Here is an 18,363-nt window from a genome sequence, read left to right on the forward strand (position 1 = left end):
TGAGAATCCCCACAACTGTTCACAAAACACGCTCAAGGTGTTTCCCTCGAGCACGGGCGTTGGGGTGGCCAGGGTGAACCCATGGGGCTAGGGTTCATCTCTAATAGGGCCTGCAGAGCCCTAATTAATAGACATTAAACACGCAGCTGTGGCACCCACTGGGTAAGGATCAAAATGAGCAGTTTGGTGATTTTTAAAGGGTGTGGGATAGGGGTGGTGTGGGAGGAGGAGGCAGGGCACTCGTGGCGAGACCCAGAGGTAAGGGAAAAGTGGCTCCTGAGCGTAGCCTTGGATAACATTTGTGTCGTGTTGGTTTTTCACTTGGGTCTCTAATGGGGGATAGTTATTCAACTGTCTGAGTAGCTGTAGGAGAAAAAAAAAAAAACAGGAGAAAGACATGGTCCTTCCCACCCAGCCAGCGTTTCATTACTGCCGTGTTCCCTGCAATTATCCACATCAAGTTCAGGGTGCTCGAGGGAAAGGGAGGGTTGGAAACGTGAAATGAGATACTGCAGAAAGGGGAGCCGGGGCAGAAAATGCAGAATCTCAGTAGATTCTGAGTAGATAGAAGAGAAGCAGCAGCACACGGAAACTTCTGCTACCAAATGAACAGTGAATGCCTTTGGTCTTTTTCAACAAACCCAACGAGAATCACACTGAAGGCTATTTTTTTTTTTTTTTTTGATATTTCAATGTGCCAGGCTGAGAGCTAAGGAAAAGCAGAAAAGGGCAGGATCACCTAGGGCACCAGGAGCATATTGCCTAGGAATTCCCGTGTGCCTCATGAAATTGTGAACGTTTTCAGCTTGTTTGGTGCAAAGGGGTGGGAAGCCTGCGGAGGGACGTGGGGGTGACTGAGGGTGGCAGTTTGTTAGCCCCCAAAGCGTTGACATCTGCATTGCACTTATAGCATAGCATGACTTTTGGAGATGGAAATTCCCTTTTTGAAGCCATAACTGCAGGACTGACATCTCTGCTGGCTGTGTGTACCAGTGGCCGCTTGTCCAAGGCCTGCTACTGGGGCTGCAGGTTTGGGTATGGCTATATATACATGTTTGTGGGCTTTTTTCATATATAAAATGCATAAATCCAGTCTGCATAGAGTTGAAGGCAAAACAGTTCACCATTTCATGTCAAATTGGCCCATTCCAAGACAGACAAACGTAGAGATGCAGCAAACCAACTGGGAAGGTCCAAACTGACGTGCTGGTTAACCCCACTCCATCTTTATAGGCACGGTTCCTTTTTTGGTGTATTTTATGGAAAATGGAAAATGTGCTCATCCATACTGTGTGTTTCTGAACTGCCGAGCCCCACGCAGCACGCCGGGCAGCACATCTCAGCCCACCTCGGGAGCTGTCACCTCCATCCTGGCAGCGGCGCGGGGCGAGCATGTTTGCTCCAGCATTCCCAAGCCACCCAAGGGCATCTGCTGCTGCCGGCGGTTTCAGTTCCCCGTCCTTCATCAGCCCTCCCCTGTCACCCTGTCACCACGCGGGTCCCTCGGCGGCGCGGGGCTGTCCCCGGCAGCGTCCCCGGGGCGGTGGCAGGGGCTCCGCGAGCCGTGCGGGGCCAGATGGGTAGCGGCAGGGCTTCGATGGAAATCCTGTAAAATTCCGCTTTATGCAGAGAGGTAGAAATCTGCTCTTGCTCAGAGCCTCTGGCTGAGATTGCGGCTGTGGACGTACCTGCTGGGAGGATTTTCCTAGCGCCAGAGCACCTCTCCGACCGGCAGGAGGGGGCTGGAAAGGCAGCAAGCGGCCCCGCTCGTGAGCTCCGACACGTCCCCGGGTGACAGGAACGAAGCCGAGCGCGCCGGTGTTTATGCAGGATGGCCAGCACAGCCCCTTGCAGAGCGCCTGAAGCCTTGAGAAAGCTTCCTCGGTCCTTGCAGTCCGATGTCACTGCTCAGCCAGGCCTTTTGTCATAGAGCCCTGCTCCCTCCCGGCTCGTCATCGGGGCTGCTCCCGGTGTCCCCGGCACGTGCTGCGCTCACAGGGGTGCCCTGTCCCCCTGCCCCGCGCTGCCACCAGCACCCCGCGACACGGGAGCCTCGGGAAACTTGGGTTCATCGGCTGAATGAACGATGAGCGTGACCTGGGAAGGATAAACAGGAACACGGGGATGCTTCTTGAGTTTGGAAAATGCACGCTTTTCTTTTTTTTTTTTTTTCTCCTGTGTCAGTGTCATTGGAAGGGATTATACAAATGAGAGCAGGAAACTACAGTCAGGGTTTTGCCAGAAATAGATTTTTTTATTTTTTTCTTCTGCTGTAGACGAAGAAATATGGGAGTCTGCCGAGGCTGCTCCGCGGCACCCTCGCGTTTTGATTGCCAAGTCATTTGCATTCGTGTATAAAGTGACATCCACCCTGAAATGGGAGTTGACATGTAATCAGAAAGAACAAAAACTCCTGCAAGTAGCTGTATGCCGCTGATAAAACTTAGGCAAGACAGAAGTTGGGAGTAAGCGTGAAACGTACTGAGCGTTTTCAGGCGACTGGAAGAGAAATACTGCCCTGGAAGATGTTAAATATTAATATCACGCGCAGTCGCCGTCACTCGTGGATTTGGTAAGTGGTCATTTGGTACTGGGCTTTGTCTGGATCGGTGCAATTTTGGTGGGCACAGGAACTTGGAAGCGTGCAGCTTTACGTCTGCAGAAAGCGGAGAGGTGTTGGTGAGGACGTTCGTGTTCCCCAGCCCTGACATTTCCCTGGTGCTCGCTGAGTGTTTCCTTTTGCTCTCAGATCTGAGCAGATCTCGATCTGGGACCGCTGGCACCCTCACGCCGGGGAACTGGGGGGCACGCAAAGGTCGGGAAGTGTTGTATTGTGCTTAATTATTTCTGTTGCAATCTGTCCTTGTCGTGCTTACCTCGGAGTCGCTTTCCAAGATCTTCATATGTGAGGGCCATTTTTCAGCTATTTGCTTTGCAAGGCTTACCTCAAAACCAAAAGAGGGAGGTTTCTGTCTGTAAAACCCGCTTGAGAAAATATATTTTCTTCTAAAAAAGTAAAGGAGCCCCTGAAACATGTTTTCCCTTGCACGCTTTGGTGGCGTTACCTCTGTAACTTGTCCGATCCGCAGGCAGTGGATGTGGCACCGCGGTGCCCGGAGCTGGCTGCGGCTCTGCCTCTGCCCTGGGCTGGTGGCCGTGGGCTGGGGGCGATGCTGGGGGGGATCGGGGCCGGGTCCTGGTGCCCTGTTCTGCCCCTGGACGGGGCTGGTTTCACTGCTGGAGCTCTGCTCTCGGGGTTACGGTAGGAAGTTATCGGATAGCGTGGTGGATGACACTATACAGAACGATATTTACCCTGTGAGAGTACAGAACACGTAGAGAATTCACTATTCTGTAGGTTCGAGGATTATATTTGGTAATCTCGCGCATACAAATGTGTATCCTGTTCTTACCTAGAATGAATTCTCTGTTATTACTGCTTGTACAACACATCCTGCTGCAGCCCCTGTGCGCTAGGCTCTGTGATGAAGCTGTAGCTCAGCGTGTGCACAGGGCGATGCAAACCCCGAGGTCCCGGGCGGCACCTTACAGACGTGCAGGTGCTCTCCTGGTCCAGCACCAGGCTGGTAGTCATGGGTGGCGCTTCAGGGACTGGAGACTGAAGAGGTAAATATTTAGAGAAGAGGACAAATGCGTTATTGATGCATTATTAAATGCGTTATCTCCGTTTCCCCGGCCTCCACGCAGGTAAAGCAGCAGGGGCTGCTGAGGGGGCAGGACACGGAGCAGAACCCGTCTGGAGATGGCTCCGAGGAGCTGCTTGGGGCCGTCGGGGTGGGAAATGCTTTGCAGCTGCAGCCTGCAGGTGTCGGGGACGGTGCACAGCACACAGTGAGAGTGGCAGGAGTAATTTTAGCTCTGGGAAGCTGAAATAAAGCCCCACGGCACCGCCATCGCAGGCGTCAGGGCTGTAAATGAGGCGCCTGGACAAGGGGGCCACCGAGCTGATGTGATCGACCAGTACAGTTTAGGGTGGTTTAGACCAGGTATTTTTTTTCTTGTTTAATACATTTTTGGTCCTCTTTTGAGCTTCCCTTTCCTCTGTCCCATCTTGCATACACAAACTCTTTAACAAAACTTGAATAAAAAAAAGTAGCGGTGCTGTAGGCTTTGGTGACAGCATAACTGGTCATCATCCTGAGCTATCCAAAATGTATTCAGTAAAATAAATCAACCCAGCCACCATGCACCAATGGGTGGGTGTGCAAGTGAGCAAGCACCTGCTCTACGTTGCAAAGGAATAATTAAAAACAGGCACTAAGGATGGCTGGGATGGTGCTGGAACGGTGCTGCTCCGTCTCTGGCCAGGTCAGTGCTGGAAGTCGTTTGAATAACACTCTGGTTTGGAAACAAATAATGTTCCCTTTTGGAAACAAATAATGTTCCCTTTTGGAAACTATAAATAATGTTCCCTTTTGGGACCCCCGTGGTCAGTGCCTGCTGGTGGGGATGGGTCCGGGTGCGGGGCAGGGGTGCAGGACGTGAGGCTGGAAGTGTTTTGCAGACCACAGTAGCACATAGACTGAGCCTGCTTTGTAAATTTATTCTTGAACTATTTAAATCGAAAATGTTTAACGTATCCTTCCAATTCCTCTGCCTGAGTTTCTTCTGGAAGGACCCCACAAGTGTTGCTGGCATGAAACTCGGGCAGTCGGTCCGAGGCTAACAGCGTTTTGGCCTCGGTTCATGCAGTATTTGCGATGCCCTTGGCAGGTGTTGCTCACTGAAGGGCCTGGTCTGATCCCCTCAATCTCCGCAGCCACCGGTGTCTGTCCCCACTTGGTGTCCCCAGGGCCCCTGCCCTGCCTAAAACCCCTTTTCCTCCAAGTTACCTGCGGGGCCCCAGCGATTTGCTTCTCCTCGGGTGTTATTTCCGTAGCCTTCTGTAAATGGGTAGGCTCTTCAGCAAAGAAACTCTTTATATGCACGGGATGTGTTTGAGGGACGCGGCTCAGAAATCTGTAGGCACAATTTGGGAAGAGAAAGCCAAATATTTTTCTTATGCTCACAAATGGCTGTAAAAAGCAAAAAGAAAGCGCTGTTGAAATGTGTCTTCAGTGAAGACAATGCCTGGCTGAAGCGTGATCTTCAACAATAGGATAATTGTGCTTTAATTGGCTCTGAGCAATCCAAAGAAAGACGGGCGTTTGCTTTTGCTGTTCGAAAAGCTCCTTTCGGAGGGGTTCTTGTGGAGTCTCTAGGGGTCTAGCAGCCTTCCCCGTACTGGGCCTCGTCCTGGTGTCCCTGCCTGTGTTACCCAAGCTGCTCCTTCAAGACAGAAAGCAGCACCTAGAGCAATGAGGCTTCCCTTGCCACAGCTGCATTATCATCTTTACATTATTTACCTCGAATGCAAATGAAATAATCTTTGTAACTTTATAACGACAGGAACCTTTAGGATTGCATGGCATCCCAGTTCGATTGCTTCTTGGGCTCGTTTTCATCTTTCATTAGGCTGATGGAACATGTGGTGCGATTTCCCTAAAAAGAAAAAGGAGCTAAAAAGGACGAACTGCTACTAAAGTCTTGCAGATATTTTTATTTTCTAGAGTTTATATTGATAGCTACCTAAAAAAGCAACAAAACATAGACATAATTGGGGAAGGAGAGGGATCCTGTAAAAATGATAATTAAATCCTTTCATAGGAAAAGCAACGATCTTGCCACCTTGGATTCTTTTTTTCCCCCAAAAAATTCAACTTCCATCTGAGTGCTTTAACTCGCTCACCACCTGCAGTTTTTAATCCCGTTTTCATTGCTAATTGCACCGAACAAAAGAAGACTCTGGGTGAGCTGAACAGTTCTAACGGGGCCGTTGGCCATGGAGCCCTGGTGCAGCACCGATGGAGCCGTCGCGGGCTGGGATCGCATGAACCTCGGTGAGTGCAGCAGCCAAGCCATGCTCTGCGGGCCCATGGGTGCCCCGTGAAGCTTCCAGCCAGCCCCGTCTGCCTTTTGGGCTCTCACAGAAAGGCAACAAACACAGGAAGGGTGATTCTGGGCAGATCAGGCTTCTGGTTCTCCGGTGGGCATCAGGAATCCTTCTCTTCTCTTTTTAAGAACTGATTTTTTCCTTTTTGTATCTAAATGCAAGCAAGAGCTTTTAAGAAAGCAGCAGCATTTCTGCAGAGTGGGCCTAAAGATGTGAGGAAAGCTTTGTGGGACAGCAATGATGTTCCTGAGACGTCCCTGCTGTGCCCTCAGGCCAGCATCAGTACGGGCGGTGCGAATATGGGTGCGTTCGCTGCCATCCCAGAGCGGTACCCATTTGTGGGATGCATCACTGGTAGCTAATTCACAAGGATAAAAGCAAAGCTTTTTTCTTGAAAAACTTTTCCTATTTTGTTCTATTTTCACATCCCATATGTAGTTAGTATTTCATTAACTAAAAGGGCAATTACAATAAGCATTAGGGATCACCTGTGATAAATGGGGCAAAGGTTCAAGATGCAGAAGAGCAGCTCCATGCAGCCTCCACAGCCCCCCAAAAACCTCACTCGCCTTCTAGAATTCCCAATATGATCAAAAGCAGTGCAGGAGGTATCCAAAATTTCCCTCCTGCTTTCTGCAGGATCCAGATTGCAAGCCTGTTTTTTTTTTCATCCCGTTATTCCCTGTAACAGATAACTGAACGCTTGTAGCTACAAGAAGTCTTTATCCCCGTTATTAACCTCTGTAAAAGAGGTTTATGCAGGAAATCCCGATCAAGCTTTAGAAAAAAGCATCTGCATTCCAGACCATGCAAAATGCAAGTGCAGGAAAAAGAAGAACTTCTTGGAGAGGGCAAAAAGTGCTCCTGCCTTTCTGGGGCTGGCGGGTGCCGGCGCCGTGTCCGTGCCTGGGCTCGGTATCGGCACCAAACTTGGGTTTGTAACACAAGTGTCTGAGGGCTTTGGGGTTAGGAAGCTTTAACTGTGCTTTCCAGAGAGCTGCTGGGACACTTGTAGCACCTAAACAGAGTGTTTTAAATACCCCAGATTTGCCATTAAATGAGAAAAAGTTTTTTTTTTTTTTTTTTTTTTTTCTCTAGGTTTTCTCTCAAGTTTTCTTTCCTGGAAGCTGGAGGCCACGTAAACCCATGGCACACTCATGGTATCTCAGAGGAAGGCGGTGGGTACAGGCCTGTTAGGGACATGGCAGGGAGCTGAGTCAGTCCAAAGGGCCTGATTGCACTATATAGTATGCTTGGAAGCTGTGGGTAAAACATGACAGGTTGACAATATAATGTAGTGAAGGCATTATCTGGTGATTTCAGTGATGTGCTTTTGGGGTAGGGGCATAGAAAAAGCAGAAGACTGGAAAAAGCAAATGTAGCACGTGCATGTAGAACTGAATAGGTGGTGGTCTGGGCAATTACTTGCACAGAATTAAAATCTGTCATCATTAAGAGCCTACTAAGAGATGATTTGCCACATTTACGTGCATATACTGTGCTGCCTACACTGGCGCAGAAGGAAGCTTTGTGATTTCGGTGCTTGGCCCGCTGTCAAAAGCCCAAACATGAGCAAAGCGCAGCATATGCGGCTGGTGGGCTTGTTTACAGAAGCTGGGGAACGGGGAGAGGAGCGGGACTTGACAGACGGTGCTTGGCTTTGGATAGAGCATGAAGAGAAACTTGGGGGATCCACGTTGGCTGTCGTGAGGGAGAGGGCTGGGCGGCCCGGTGAGGTCCTGCAGGGAGAGGCCGCTCCTCAAGGCCTGAGGTGACCCCTCACAGCATGAAATGGTGTCTGCAGAGATCAGCAGAACTTTTATGGCCTAAGCTCTGAAACTCTGACAGGTACAGCTCTGCTTTCCTGTGTGTGAGGCTGAAGGCAGCGCTGGAGGAGGCAGGATCTGCCTGGATGAGGCGCTTCGAAACGATGGAGCCGACCGGGGGGCCCCACAGAGCCCCGAGCCCACCTCACACCGACAGGGCCTCGGCTCGGAGTGGGTCTGCAGCCCCACACGATGGGGACGGATCTCCTCGACTCGATGATCCTCACAGGTCCCTTCCAACTTGGGATATTTCATGATTCCTGGCAGGAACCATAGGGCTGCATGGCCTGGTGCATGAGGACATTTAGCGGAGTCTGATGGAAAGCAAACGTCACGTATCTGAACGCTGCTTTAGTTAGCTCACTGCTTTGCTATGAAGAGAAGTAAACATTTTTGGTAAGTTTGTGTGCTGCTTTGGAGGACAGAATAGGAGTTCTCTCAAGAAATCGACATAGTGGCTTTTTGTAAAAATAGCCAGCATCCCAAAATGAAGGCCTGGAGATAGCGTGGCTGGCAATATCTCAAGGTGTAGCTCATATAAAAATGCTAGAATTAATTTCCTTAAGGTGGTAGCATGGGGATCCCATCGTGGGTTTGTTTTTTTCCTTTCTCCAAAGCATCAAGCCCCTCTCCCCATTGATTGCCACGGCTCCAGCTGCACTGCCCACCTGTAGTAACTGGGGCATGAGCAAACACTTGGCTAAAATCCTGCCAGAAAGTGGTGAGGAGGAGTGAAATGTCAAAGCTTGAAGGGCAAAAGAGCCAAAGACAGTTACTGTGAGCAGGGCGGGATTGTGAGTGGTCATCAGTACCCTGTGCTCGGTGAGCAATGCTGGGCCTTGCACTGTGTTTGAACAGTCCAGCAAGTGGATTTTATTTGCTTATTTATTTATTTATTTAGTTTAGTTTCCATGAAATATCCCTTGGTTTGAGTAAATGCAGAAATAAACTAGTATAAACGTAAAGGCTCGCTGCAGTTTCCTCGCCACAATCCAGCTGAAGTCCCACGTGGCGTCCTGCGGGCAGGTTCTCGGTTGGTATCTCAGTGACTGTGCTGCATATGGTTTTATTTAACCTTTTTGTTAATGATCTGGAAAACAAAATAAACAGCAAGCTAATTAAATGAAGAGATGCCACTAAACTGAGAAGTGTTGCCAAGCCGGTAAGGAGAAATAGAGGCAGGGAATAAATGACATTCGTACTGAGTGGTGGAGAGAAACTCCAACCAGATGAGGCGGGTTTTAGTACAAGGGCACTCTGAAAATCAATAAGGCTGAGAAAGAGCCAGGAAGAGAACATTTACAGCTATTTACAGAGGAACAGCATGACCCAAGGAGGGGGCTGGAGTGAAAACACTGCTGATCTGAAGAGCGACAGCACGCGGAGAGGCCAGGAGATGATGATGAACACAGGAGGATGTGGTGGGACTGTGCTCGCGGTCGGTGTGCTGTGTCATAGCTGGCATTTTACCCAGAGGATACACACAAAACGGGTGGAAATCTGAGAACAGGGCACGTTTACAGGAAGAGAAATGATGAGCAGTGTTACAATGTTAGTTGTGTGCCCATATCAGTGGTGCATGTGCTCTGTGTCATTTGCTGTGAGAGCTGAGAGGGGACTGAGATTATTATGCAGGAATTTACAGTGAATTCAAAAGTGGATGAAACTTGTAAAAATTATCAAAAAATATTTCTCTTGTTCATTTTATAATGTACACGAAGAGGGCACTTTTTCAGCTGAAAAATAAACTTCAGTTGCCCTAATGCTCTTCCCAGCGGATCCCTTGTGAGGAGGACTATGTGTGTGTCAGTAGAGGTGTGGGTAGCGCCGAGGATGGAAGCACAGGACACGTTCAGGAGTGAGGCTGAGAAGCTGGGGGGCTGCTTTCCCAGATTTTTCCCAAATCTGTTTTTTACCCTGACATCTGCTGTACAGCTTGACGACTTGTGTTATGCACTGACAAGTCCAAACAAACCACCCTTAAGTGGGGCATGTAAGCATAAACACCACGTACGTGATGTGCAAGCGTGGATGGATCCCTGAGAGCAAACCACTGCTGTCTCTAGCAGGTTTGTTGGAGGCCGAGGGGCTGGTTTAGTAGCAGGACATTTCAACTTCTCATTCAGCATTGGTGTGCATCTAAGGTAGGCTCCATCAAAGCAATCCACCGTTGGCTTTGGTTCGGGAAGGCACACCGATTTTAGCTAGATGATCCCTTTCCTTTTCATAAGCTGTATCAGACACCTGCACTTGTTCCGTTCCGTTTCTGCCAAAGTACTTGCATTTTTCTCTCGAGATGGCTGGTTTTAGCTGCTGGCTGGGACAGGGCTGCCCTGTGTGAGCCCAACCAGAAGGGTGTGACACAGGACTGTCACCCCAAAACCCTGCGGGGCTGCGTCTGTCCGGCCAGGAGGAGGTACCGCCGCTCTGATGCAGTCCGGTAAAATGTTTAACAGCTTTTGTTTTTATGCTATGACCACATGAATCCTAAAACCCCAAATCTGTTTCATTTAATAGTAAGTCCCTCATGGCTAATTTTGTATGCAGTACACAGAGTAGCATGACTATTCTGGGATATGATCCCAGTAACAGTGGTGAGTCATCAGCCGCAGCAACAGTAATGATATGAGGATCTATTTATTACTGCTCCTCTAAGCTGTGAGCTCTTCTAAGCTGTGAGTTCATCTAGAAATTATGTAATTATTCCTCCTGGATGATTTTTCTTATTGGTTTGTAATTACAAAACATTCTCAGAACACTTCTGTATTTTAAAATTAAGTCCTCAGAATGACTTAATGCACGAAGAGCGAAGAGATTAAATCTTACCTTATTTACTTTTTTTTTTTTTTTTTTGCAAAGCTATTTAGAACATCATTCACTAGTTCAGCAAGTTTATAAATCAATGTTTGGGGCAGAATCACCCAGTCTTGGGAATGAGTCGGAGGGGAGATTCCACATAGCAGCCCCTGGCTCCCCGTGTCCTGGGAGGAGCAGGGCTGGGTCTGTAACTGGTTAAGGAGTTGTCCTCATTGCCTCCCGCTTCCCAGCTCTCCCCGGAGAGGGAGGAGGAAATCACGAGCTTTTAGGGAACGCACGCTGCTGCCCACGTCCTCCCCCACTTTCTGCTTGTTTGCGTAAACAGTGCCTCTGCCAAGCGCCGCTTCGTCCGTGTTTCCCCAAGAAAAAGCAGCACTGCTGCTCTGCAAAAGTGAGGGGCAGCTTGCTGGCAGGAACCCGTTCCCAAAAAAAAAGGAAGGTGGATACCAATCACCCCCTGGGATGGCTCCTCAGCCTCATACTGCACGTATGAGGCTCACACCGTACAGGGTCGCACTGAATTTCTGGGGACTGCAGACACGGTCCCCCCTTATCCCTGCAAAGATGTAACTCAGCAGTGCCTCAGGTGTTGGGACTTACACCAGCAGAGGAAATCAGTAAGAAAAACAGATTCAGAACTGAAATTCCAGGTCGTTTTTTCATTCACCATTAGCTGTGGGTCTGCTGTACTCCTCTCTGCCAGGGCCACCTTGCCCTGGTGGTTCACAGGGGCTCCTCTGGTGCCACTGCAGGAGGCTTGGGGTGAAGCCCCGTGCCTGGTACCATTTGTCCACTCCAGCCAAAGTGCTGGGTGACCTCAGGAGGAGAAGGCATGAGTCTACGCTGATGGTAACTCCAGTGAGCTAAATTCCTGGTTTTACTGGCACAGCACCCAGAGGCTAGGCAGTGTCGTGTCGCTCTGCTTGCTTGCAGCTGTGTCCGGGGACCGGGAGCCTGCCAGGAGCCTGCAAACTTCTGTGGTGCCGAGGAGCTGCGAGGAAGGGGCTTGATCTACGTGCTCCATTACAGTGATGGGTCCCAAAGATCAGCACACTTCCCAGTATGTCCCACCAAGGGTACTGGTGCTGAGCCAGCTTGCCTGGTCCCTCAGCACCACCGCTGGGCTCCCCGGTGCAGGGCACCGAGCCCACCTGCTCCTGGCTCGATTTGGGACTTGGTGGTGAGGCACTCGGGGAAGCAGAGGTTTGCTGGGGGACAGAGTACCTGTATCTGGCCGCGTGGAGTGCATGAAAAGGCATTCTTGAAAATGTAGAGAATAAATATCAGCTGAATGAATAGCCGTCTGTGAGAGGAGTTTTGAAGTGGGCGCGTATTGAATGGCCTAGTTTCGCTGGAGTCATAAAGGGCTGCCTGCATTTGTTTCATCTGTAAAGACGATAAATTGTTTGGAGTGGAGTCTAGGAGAACAAGCTGACCCCCTTTTGCTTTACTGCAACGAAATTATACGGTGCTTTAAAAACTGCTTTATTAAGCTCTGCGCTTACTGCAGGTTTCCAAGACGAGCTTTAGCACCGGTAGAGCAAGCCCAGCTAATGAGACCAGCTGATGGCTGGTGCCATATTATATATTTATTTCAGAGTAAATGTGTTAAGAACTGGATTCTGGAAAAAAAAAAAAAGTCATTCTCAGGGGGAAACACAGAAAATTGCCGCAGCTGTAGCAGAAGCATTACCTTCAGTCAGGTTTGACGTTGGTATAACAGCATGTGCAGCGCACTGCGTGCTGAACAACAAAACCCGTCTACTAAAGCAGTCCTGAAAGCTGTGCTTGCACAGGCTTCAGAGCCCACACTGAGCCTCGAGGGACTCACGGGGTTGGCTCTGGGCTGGACCCATGGGTTGCAGGTCCCCAAGGGCTGTGTGGGGCCGGGCTGAGCTCCCTGCGTGGCTGCAAGATGCTCGGCTCTGCCGGTGGGTGCACGGTGGAGGAGCACGCGTAGAGAAAGGGACGCTTGCCAGGTATTGACCAGCCCCTCACAGGACATTTTGCTTTCCCTGTGGGCACTTCTGTGCATCCATGGGTTAGTTCTGTAAATAGACAAAATCTTCAGAAGAGGAGTAATTCTGCAGCTCCTGGCACCCACGAGCACAGCCTCTGTGATCGCTTGGCCACGGACACCGACGGCTCCAGCCCCAGCGCCCGGTCCTTTCGCTGCTCTGGGCTGTGAACTTACCAGTCACACACCTTTGTGCCATTTAACATCCTTTACATGGCTGCGTTTTCTCTTCTGTTGTTAAGAAAGAAAAGGAAAAGCTCTCATGGGCATGAATGAGGATTTATATAATAGGTTGCAACGGCTCCATCAAAGCCATTGTGCTCTATCTTGTGAGTATCTATTTAATCAGCGGTTAAAAAAAAAAAAAGGTCTTATTTGTGCTAAGTGATTTTTCTTTCTTAGGTTGCAGCAAGAATTTCGTCCTCTTGTGAAGACTGAGTGCAGCCAGTCCAGCTACTCTAGACTTGAATGCTGCTATTGAACCGTCTGCATGCTGGCAAGAGGTTCAAGTACCCCAAAAGGCCACTCAGACGGCCACGGAGCTGCTCCGAGAGTCTAGGAAGGAGCACTGCTCCTGGGTTAACTCTGCGGTGAACCAGTGGGGTTTATTAACTAATCGATTAAATTCTGACAGTCATTAAGCAGCTGAGTTGTGTCCATCCACATTTCTGCATCATGGGTTTGTTTGAAAGCCGTGCCCTTCCTTGGGCGGGGAGGCAGGCCACGTGCCTGATGAAAACTGTATCCGTGCCATGAACATAGAAAATACAGATTTATATGTACAAATATGCAATAGGAAATAGTATACAAGGACTTACATGTGAAAATACCTTTTTTACTTTCCCCTTTTCACCAATTACTAAAGCATGCAGTTTCCTATTGCTTATTGTTAAAGCGGGGTGAGCAGACCCTGGGTGTCGTGTTCCCCTACAGCTCTTTAAGTGTGCACAGCATGGGCTAGCACAGTGTTAAATCTGACGTTCCAGGGGTTAAAATCTTCCTAGGACACATTCTAAACTTAAAGCATTAATTTCAAGGCAGTTTAAACAAAACCTGCGTGTTTACTTGAATTGTGCTCATATTACAAATGAGCCTGCTGCAGCTGAAAACTTTCCGTGAGAGCAACCTTGGAAATCCATATTTCAGCTGGAGGTGAGCGTGTTTTGTGTACTCCTGGGTGACTTTTCTGGTGGAAGGAGAGCTATCAGGGGCCCGTGGTTGTGGTCTCAGGCTGTCTCAGTGGTGGTGCCTCTTTATTTCCACCTTGCAATTAAAAGGGATGGGAATTAATTCTGCCTCTACTTCTGGAGACTAGCGTGAGTATACGTTTAGATAGAATTTGAGTGATTTCAGTGTGTGGCTACGTAACAGCACGCAAAGTGTATTGTTAGATTAAATTGTTGAGGACATTTCTGACAATAGCAGGCTAAGAACCTGAAGCAAACCCTGCAAGGACGCTGAAGCCGTCCAAAGCCAAACGCCAGGAGTCAATCCCTGCTCCTCGGCAGGGTGACCTAGGCCTGGCACATGCCCTCTCCCTCTCCGTCCCTCCTGCTGTGTGTGCCGAGCTGCCTCCCCTGACCATGTAAAGTAGCAGAAGATGAAAACCACGAAGTGCTCGGGGCTGGCTCTGCCAGGAACAAAAGGGCCTGACACGGAGCTCTTGTCCTGCGGTTGCATCTCGCAGCACCCCGCTATCTCCTTTGCTCTTCACATGACTTGCCACCAGGCCCTTGATATCTGCCTGGTATTTCATGTTCCCCTGGGTCAGCTGTTTGGCTGGGTGACGCCAGGTTATTAATATAGCGTGTCACATTTGGTCCCGACGGAGCGGTACAAAGGGAATACCCGTTACCTCCCTCCCACCCCCTGCCTGTAATCTTGATCTTTTCCAGACGCTCCCCGGGGCTGGCAGGCAGGCAGCGCACGCTCCGGCTCGCCCCGTGACTGATTGCTTTCTTGGACACCGTCCAGTCCCGAGTCCGCAAACACATTTACAGGAAGGTTTTCTAACCTGGGAGCTGGCCGGTTTCGTGCTGCGGGGGGGAACGAGCCCGATGGCTGCCGGAGGGCAGCAGCAGCCCAAAAAACAAGGGGCAGAGCTTCAGAGGCTGCCCTTGAGCCTGGCTGGGGCGGGCAGGTGCCCCTGCTGACATCTCACCCCGGGAAGGGTTAAAAGCCTACAGTTAGGTGCAATTCTCATGTAATTCCTCTTTTTTTTTTTTAATGGGCCCACTCTGCCCTTTGATTATTCTACCAACTCTCCCTTCATTAGCTTACTACAAACACACCGATTTCTCAGGGTGTCTCGCTTCTATCAGCAGAAGAACGGAGCTTTAATTGTGATGGCTTTGAGTCTCAAGCCACGATCAGATGTAGTGATTTTGTGTCATGCCTACACGTTTATGCTTATTCACACTGAAAACCTCACCCACTGCATTATTCGTAACGGCAATCGATTGTAGCAAGCTCTCCACTACTTTTTTTTCCTAATCTCCAAGTATTTATGGCTTTGCATTTCAGTCCTTTGCAGCATGAAACGGATCTTCTAAGAGACTGTTAATTAAGTAAGATCAAAATGAGCCCTGCAGTGGGTCTCGGGAAGATTTGCAGGTCTGCAGAAACCGAGAGTGTTACTATGGGATGTTTCGGGTGCCAGCAGTGTGCTTTCTGCTGCCACACCAGAGCTTTGGAGAAGCGGGGCATGGACGAGCCGGGCCAGGCACAGGGCTGGAGCCCTCCAAAGGGTTTGCAGAAGGTTGATCTTCCATGAGGAGCTCAAACACGTGGCAGCTCGGTGCTGTTAAGGCGCAGAGTGCTGCAGAGGAGGTGCGAGGTGGCTGAGAAGCTGGATGGAAAGGCACGCAGCAGGTCAGGCTTGGTTTGGGATGGGGAGCAAGCTGCAGGGATGTGAGAAAGGTTAAAGCCATTAAGAAAAGAGAAATAATGGGTATATTATGTAAAGGATAAAGACATTTACTGCCTTCAAGTGTTTTGCCATCACCAGCTGGCAAGTCCATCAGGATCAACCCTAGGACCCTGCCATGCTCAGGAAGCCCTCGCTTTTTCCATGTATGTTCACCGTGTCAGCGGGCTGCAGGAATCGGTTGCTGCCAGGGGAAGGTTTTCCCCTTGCTGCCCACCACTTGTGGCTTCTCCTCATGTTGGAGGAGGATTTTCTTCTGGTGGAGCCAGTTTGCCAACACAGAGTCATCAAGGTTGATTTTAAGGCATGTACCTGAATAGCAGAAAGTGAAAATGAAGAGAAGAGAAGAGAAGAGAAAAGAGAAGAGAAGAGAAGAGAAGAGAAGAGAAGAGAAGAGAAGAGAAGAGAAGAGAAGAGAAGAGAAGAGAAGAGAAGAGAAGAGAAGAGAAGAGAAGAGAAGAGAAGAGAAGAGAAGAGAAGAGAAGAGAAGAGAAGAAGAGAAGAGAAGAGAAGAGAAGAGAAGAGAAGAGAAGAGAAGAGAAGAGAAGAGAAGAGAAGAGAAGAGAAGAGAAGAGAAGAGAAGAGAAGAGAAGAGAAGAGAAGAGAAGAGAAGAGAAGAGAAGAGAAGAGAAGAGAAGAGAAGAGAAGAGAAGAGAAGAGAAGAGAAGAGAAGAGAAGAGAAGAGAAGAGAAGAGAAGAGAAGAGAAGAGAAGAGAAGAGCTCGGTTGGAAGGGACCCCCAAAGACCATGGAGCCCGGCTGCCTGGCCACCCCCAGGCCCATCATGTTCACCAGGGCATTGCCCAAACGCCTCCTGCCCCCCTGCAGGCTGCCCTGCTGTGTGGTTGGTGTCCGTGGCCATTTGTTATGTGCAGTGTCTGGTGCTGTTGATTTAAGAGATGAGGAGTACAGACATCGGAGAGATCTGAAGCAAGTGAAATCTTGCTGAAATGTACCCAACCCAGATTAATTATTTTTGCGGAGGGCTGAGCATCCAGAGGATTTAACAATCTGCATGCCATTCGAGGACATTTTATTGTCCTTTTGCTGGCGGGAGCGCAGACACCAGTTACAGGAAGAAATGCACGGATCGGGTCAGATCGTTATTTCATGAATCAAGCGGAAAGGCTGGGCGCGATTCTCGGTGCAGCCGCTTTCCACGCAGTCACCAGCTGACTTTCAGGCATTGTGGACGGGCTGAGGGAGGTTTAACAGGTTAGTGCAAAAAAAAGGGTAAATCTTAGGACTGACTGAAAGGCTTTTGTGCCTCAGCTGCTCTGTGGCATGGTAGCTGGGGTGGTTTTGGAAGGAGAAAGGAAAGCCCTGAGGAGGTGGCAGTGCAAGGAGTGGTCGTGCACGCTCCCATTGCACACACACCCGTCGTGCACACTCCAGTTGTGCACACATCATTTGCATTTTCATTTTGCTGGTAGTGAAAGTAGGGAGGGTGCCTGCTGTGTTTGGCTGTGCCCTGTAATTCTGAGAGCTGGCTGGCAGTGAACCACCGTAAGACGGTAACGCGGCCGGGGATGCGCGTTTGGGAAAATAACCGCTGGTTTCTGAAATTCAGGAGTTCTTCTGCAGGGGGCTTAACCAGCCACATGATGTCAACGTGTTACAGGATAATGTCAAGCTACTTATCTGCAGTAAACACGAGAAGGATTAGGTTTCTTGGAAGCCTCCACGCTAAGAGAAAATCCAAACTCATTTCTGCCTCCCTCGTGCGCTTCCCCGGCCGCACCCAGGGCTGCTGCAGCCCCACGTGGGGCACACCGTGGGGCACACCGTGGGGCAGGCTGGCTTCCACTGGTGCTGCTGGAGAAAAAAAGAGTGAGGAGAAGCCACAGCCCTGGTAGCTGCGAGTTTGGGGCAGTGCTTGCAACAGACCCAGAGCAAGGAGGTGGCACAAGGAGCCGCCGTGGCTGTGCCCACCCTTCTGTTCGCCTCCTGCGCACGGGTATGGGCTGCTGAAGGGCAGGAGAGCTGCTGGAAGGTGAGCTTCTGCACCCAGACACCACCAAGTCAAGGAACACACATTTTTTTTTGCTGTGTAATACCCACAGAGGCTCAGTAACGCGTTGCAGCAGACGGCAGCTTGTGTTACTGTGCTCCAGCGAGCCCCGGGGGACGTTCTGTGCCAGGCGGCGGCGATGGGGGCACGGGGAGCTCGGGAGCTGTGTTTCAGGGGAATGAGCATTTGGGCTCCAGGGATAAAAACCACTTGGGAGCCTCTCCAGGGACACACCTGGCGAGGGATCTGAATGCTCAGGAGGCCCCTGAGCAGCAAGGTGTTCCCGTGGTGGCACAGCTTGGCTCTGAACCCTCTCATTTTTGGGGGGAGCAAGCGGCTGGTGGGAAGGTAGGGACCCAGAACCAACCATGCTCTATCCTTCCTCCCTCCTGCCCAGTTTACCCAGTTGCTCCTGAGCCTGGGCCGAGCTGGGAGCAGCTGCCTCCTCCCTTGGTGGTGCAGGATGGGGACCCCCGGTCATCGGAGCGCTGTGCCCGTGCACCCACATCAGCCATCAGCGTGCTTGATGCTGGTGTGCCCAGCCCGTGCGCCCTTTATTAAGAGCTGGTGGTTTTGGAAATCCATTTGATGCCGTGGTGAAGGTGGGGCCGTAGCCAGAGGCTCGGGGCTCGTGCCTCGGGGTGAGCCCGGGAGAGCGGAGCAGATGGAAAGCTCGTGCCAGTGCTGTCATCCCGGGGAAACGTGTAAATTCCTCGTACGAGCAAAGCCCACACAGCCTGCCTGGCTCCACAGAGTGAAATAAATGTGTCTGCCCGTGTGTTTTATGCTACAGATCTGGAAGCAAAGCGCGAGG

The 18,363-nt window shown here is 50.3% G+C and overlaps 1 protein-coding gene across 3 annotated transcripts in view; it reads left to right on the forward strand.

Annotated features, from left to right (window-relative positions):
* Nucleotides 1–18,363, forward strand: part of PDE4B (phosphodiesterase 4B) — a 134,027-nt gene that overhangs the window by 55,509 nt on the left and 60,155 nt on the right. Inside the window, exon 1 of one of the 3 annotated variants that reach the window (XM_082766533.1) lies at nucleotides 1,476–2,572. The exons of 1 other annotated variant lie outside the window; for it this stretch is intronic. In XM_082766533.1, the coding sequence (XP_082622659.1) occupies nucleotides 2,526–2,572 (47 nt within the window). In that variant the 5' untranslated portion in view covers nucleotides 1,476–2,525. Of the gene's footprint in view, nucleotides 1–1,475; nucleotides 2,573–13,546; nucleotides 13,766–18,363 lie in introns of those variants that run through there. One more of the 3 variants, XM_082766532.1, reaches the window with a different exon arrangement.

The sequence above is a fragment of the Aythya marila genome (assembly GCF_965140915.1).
Source record: "Aythya marila genome assembly, chromosome: 8".
NCBI classification, from domain to species: domain Eukaryota; kingdom Metazoa; phylum Chordata; class Aves; order Anseriformes; family Anatidae; genus Aythya; species Aythya marila.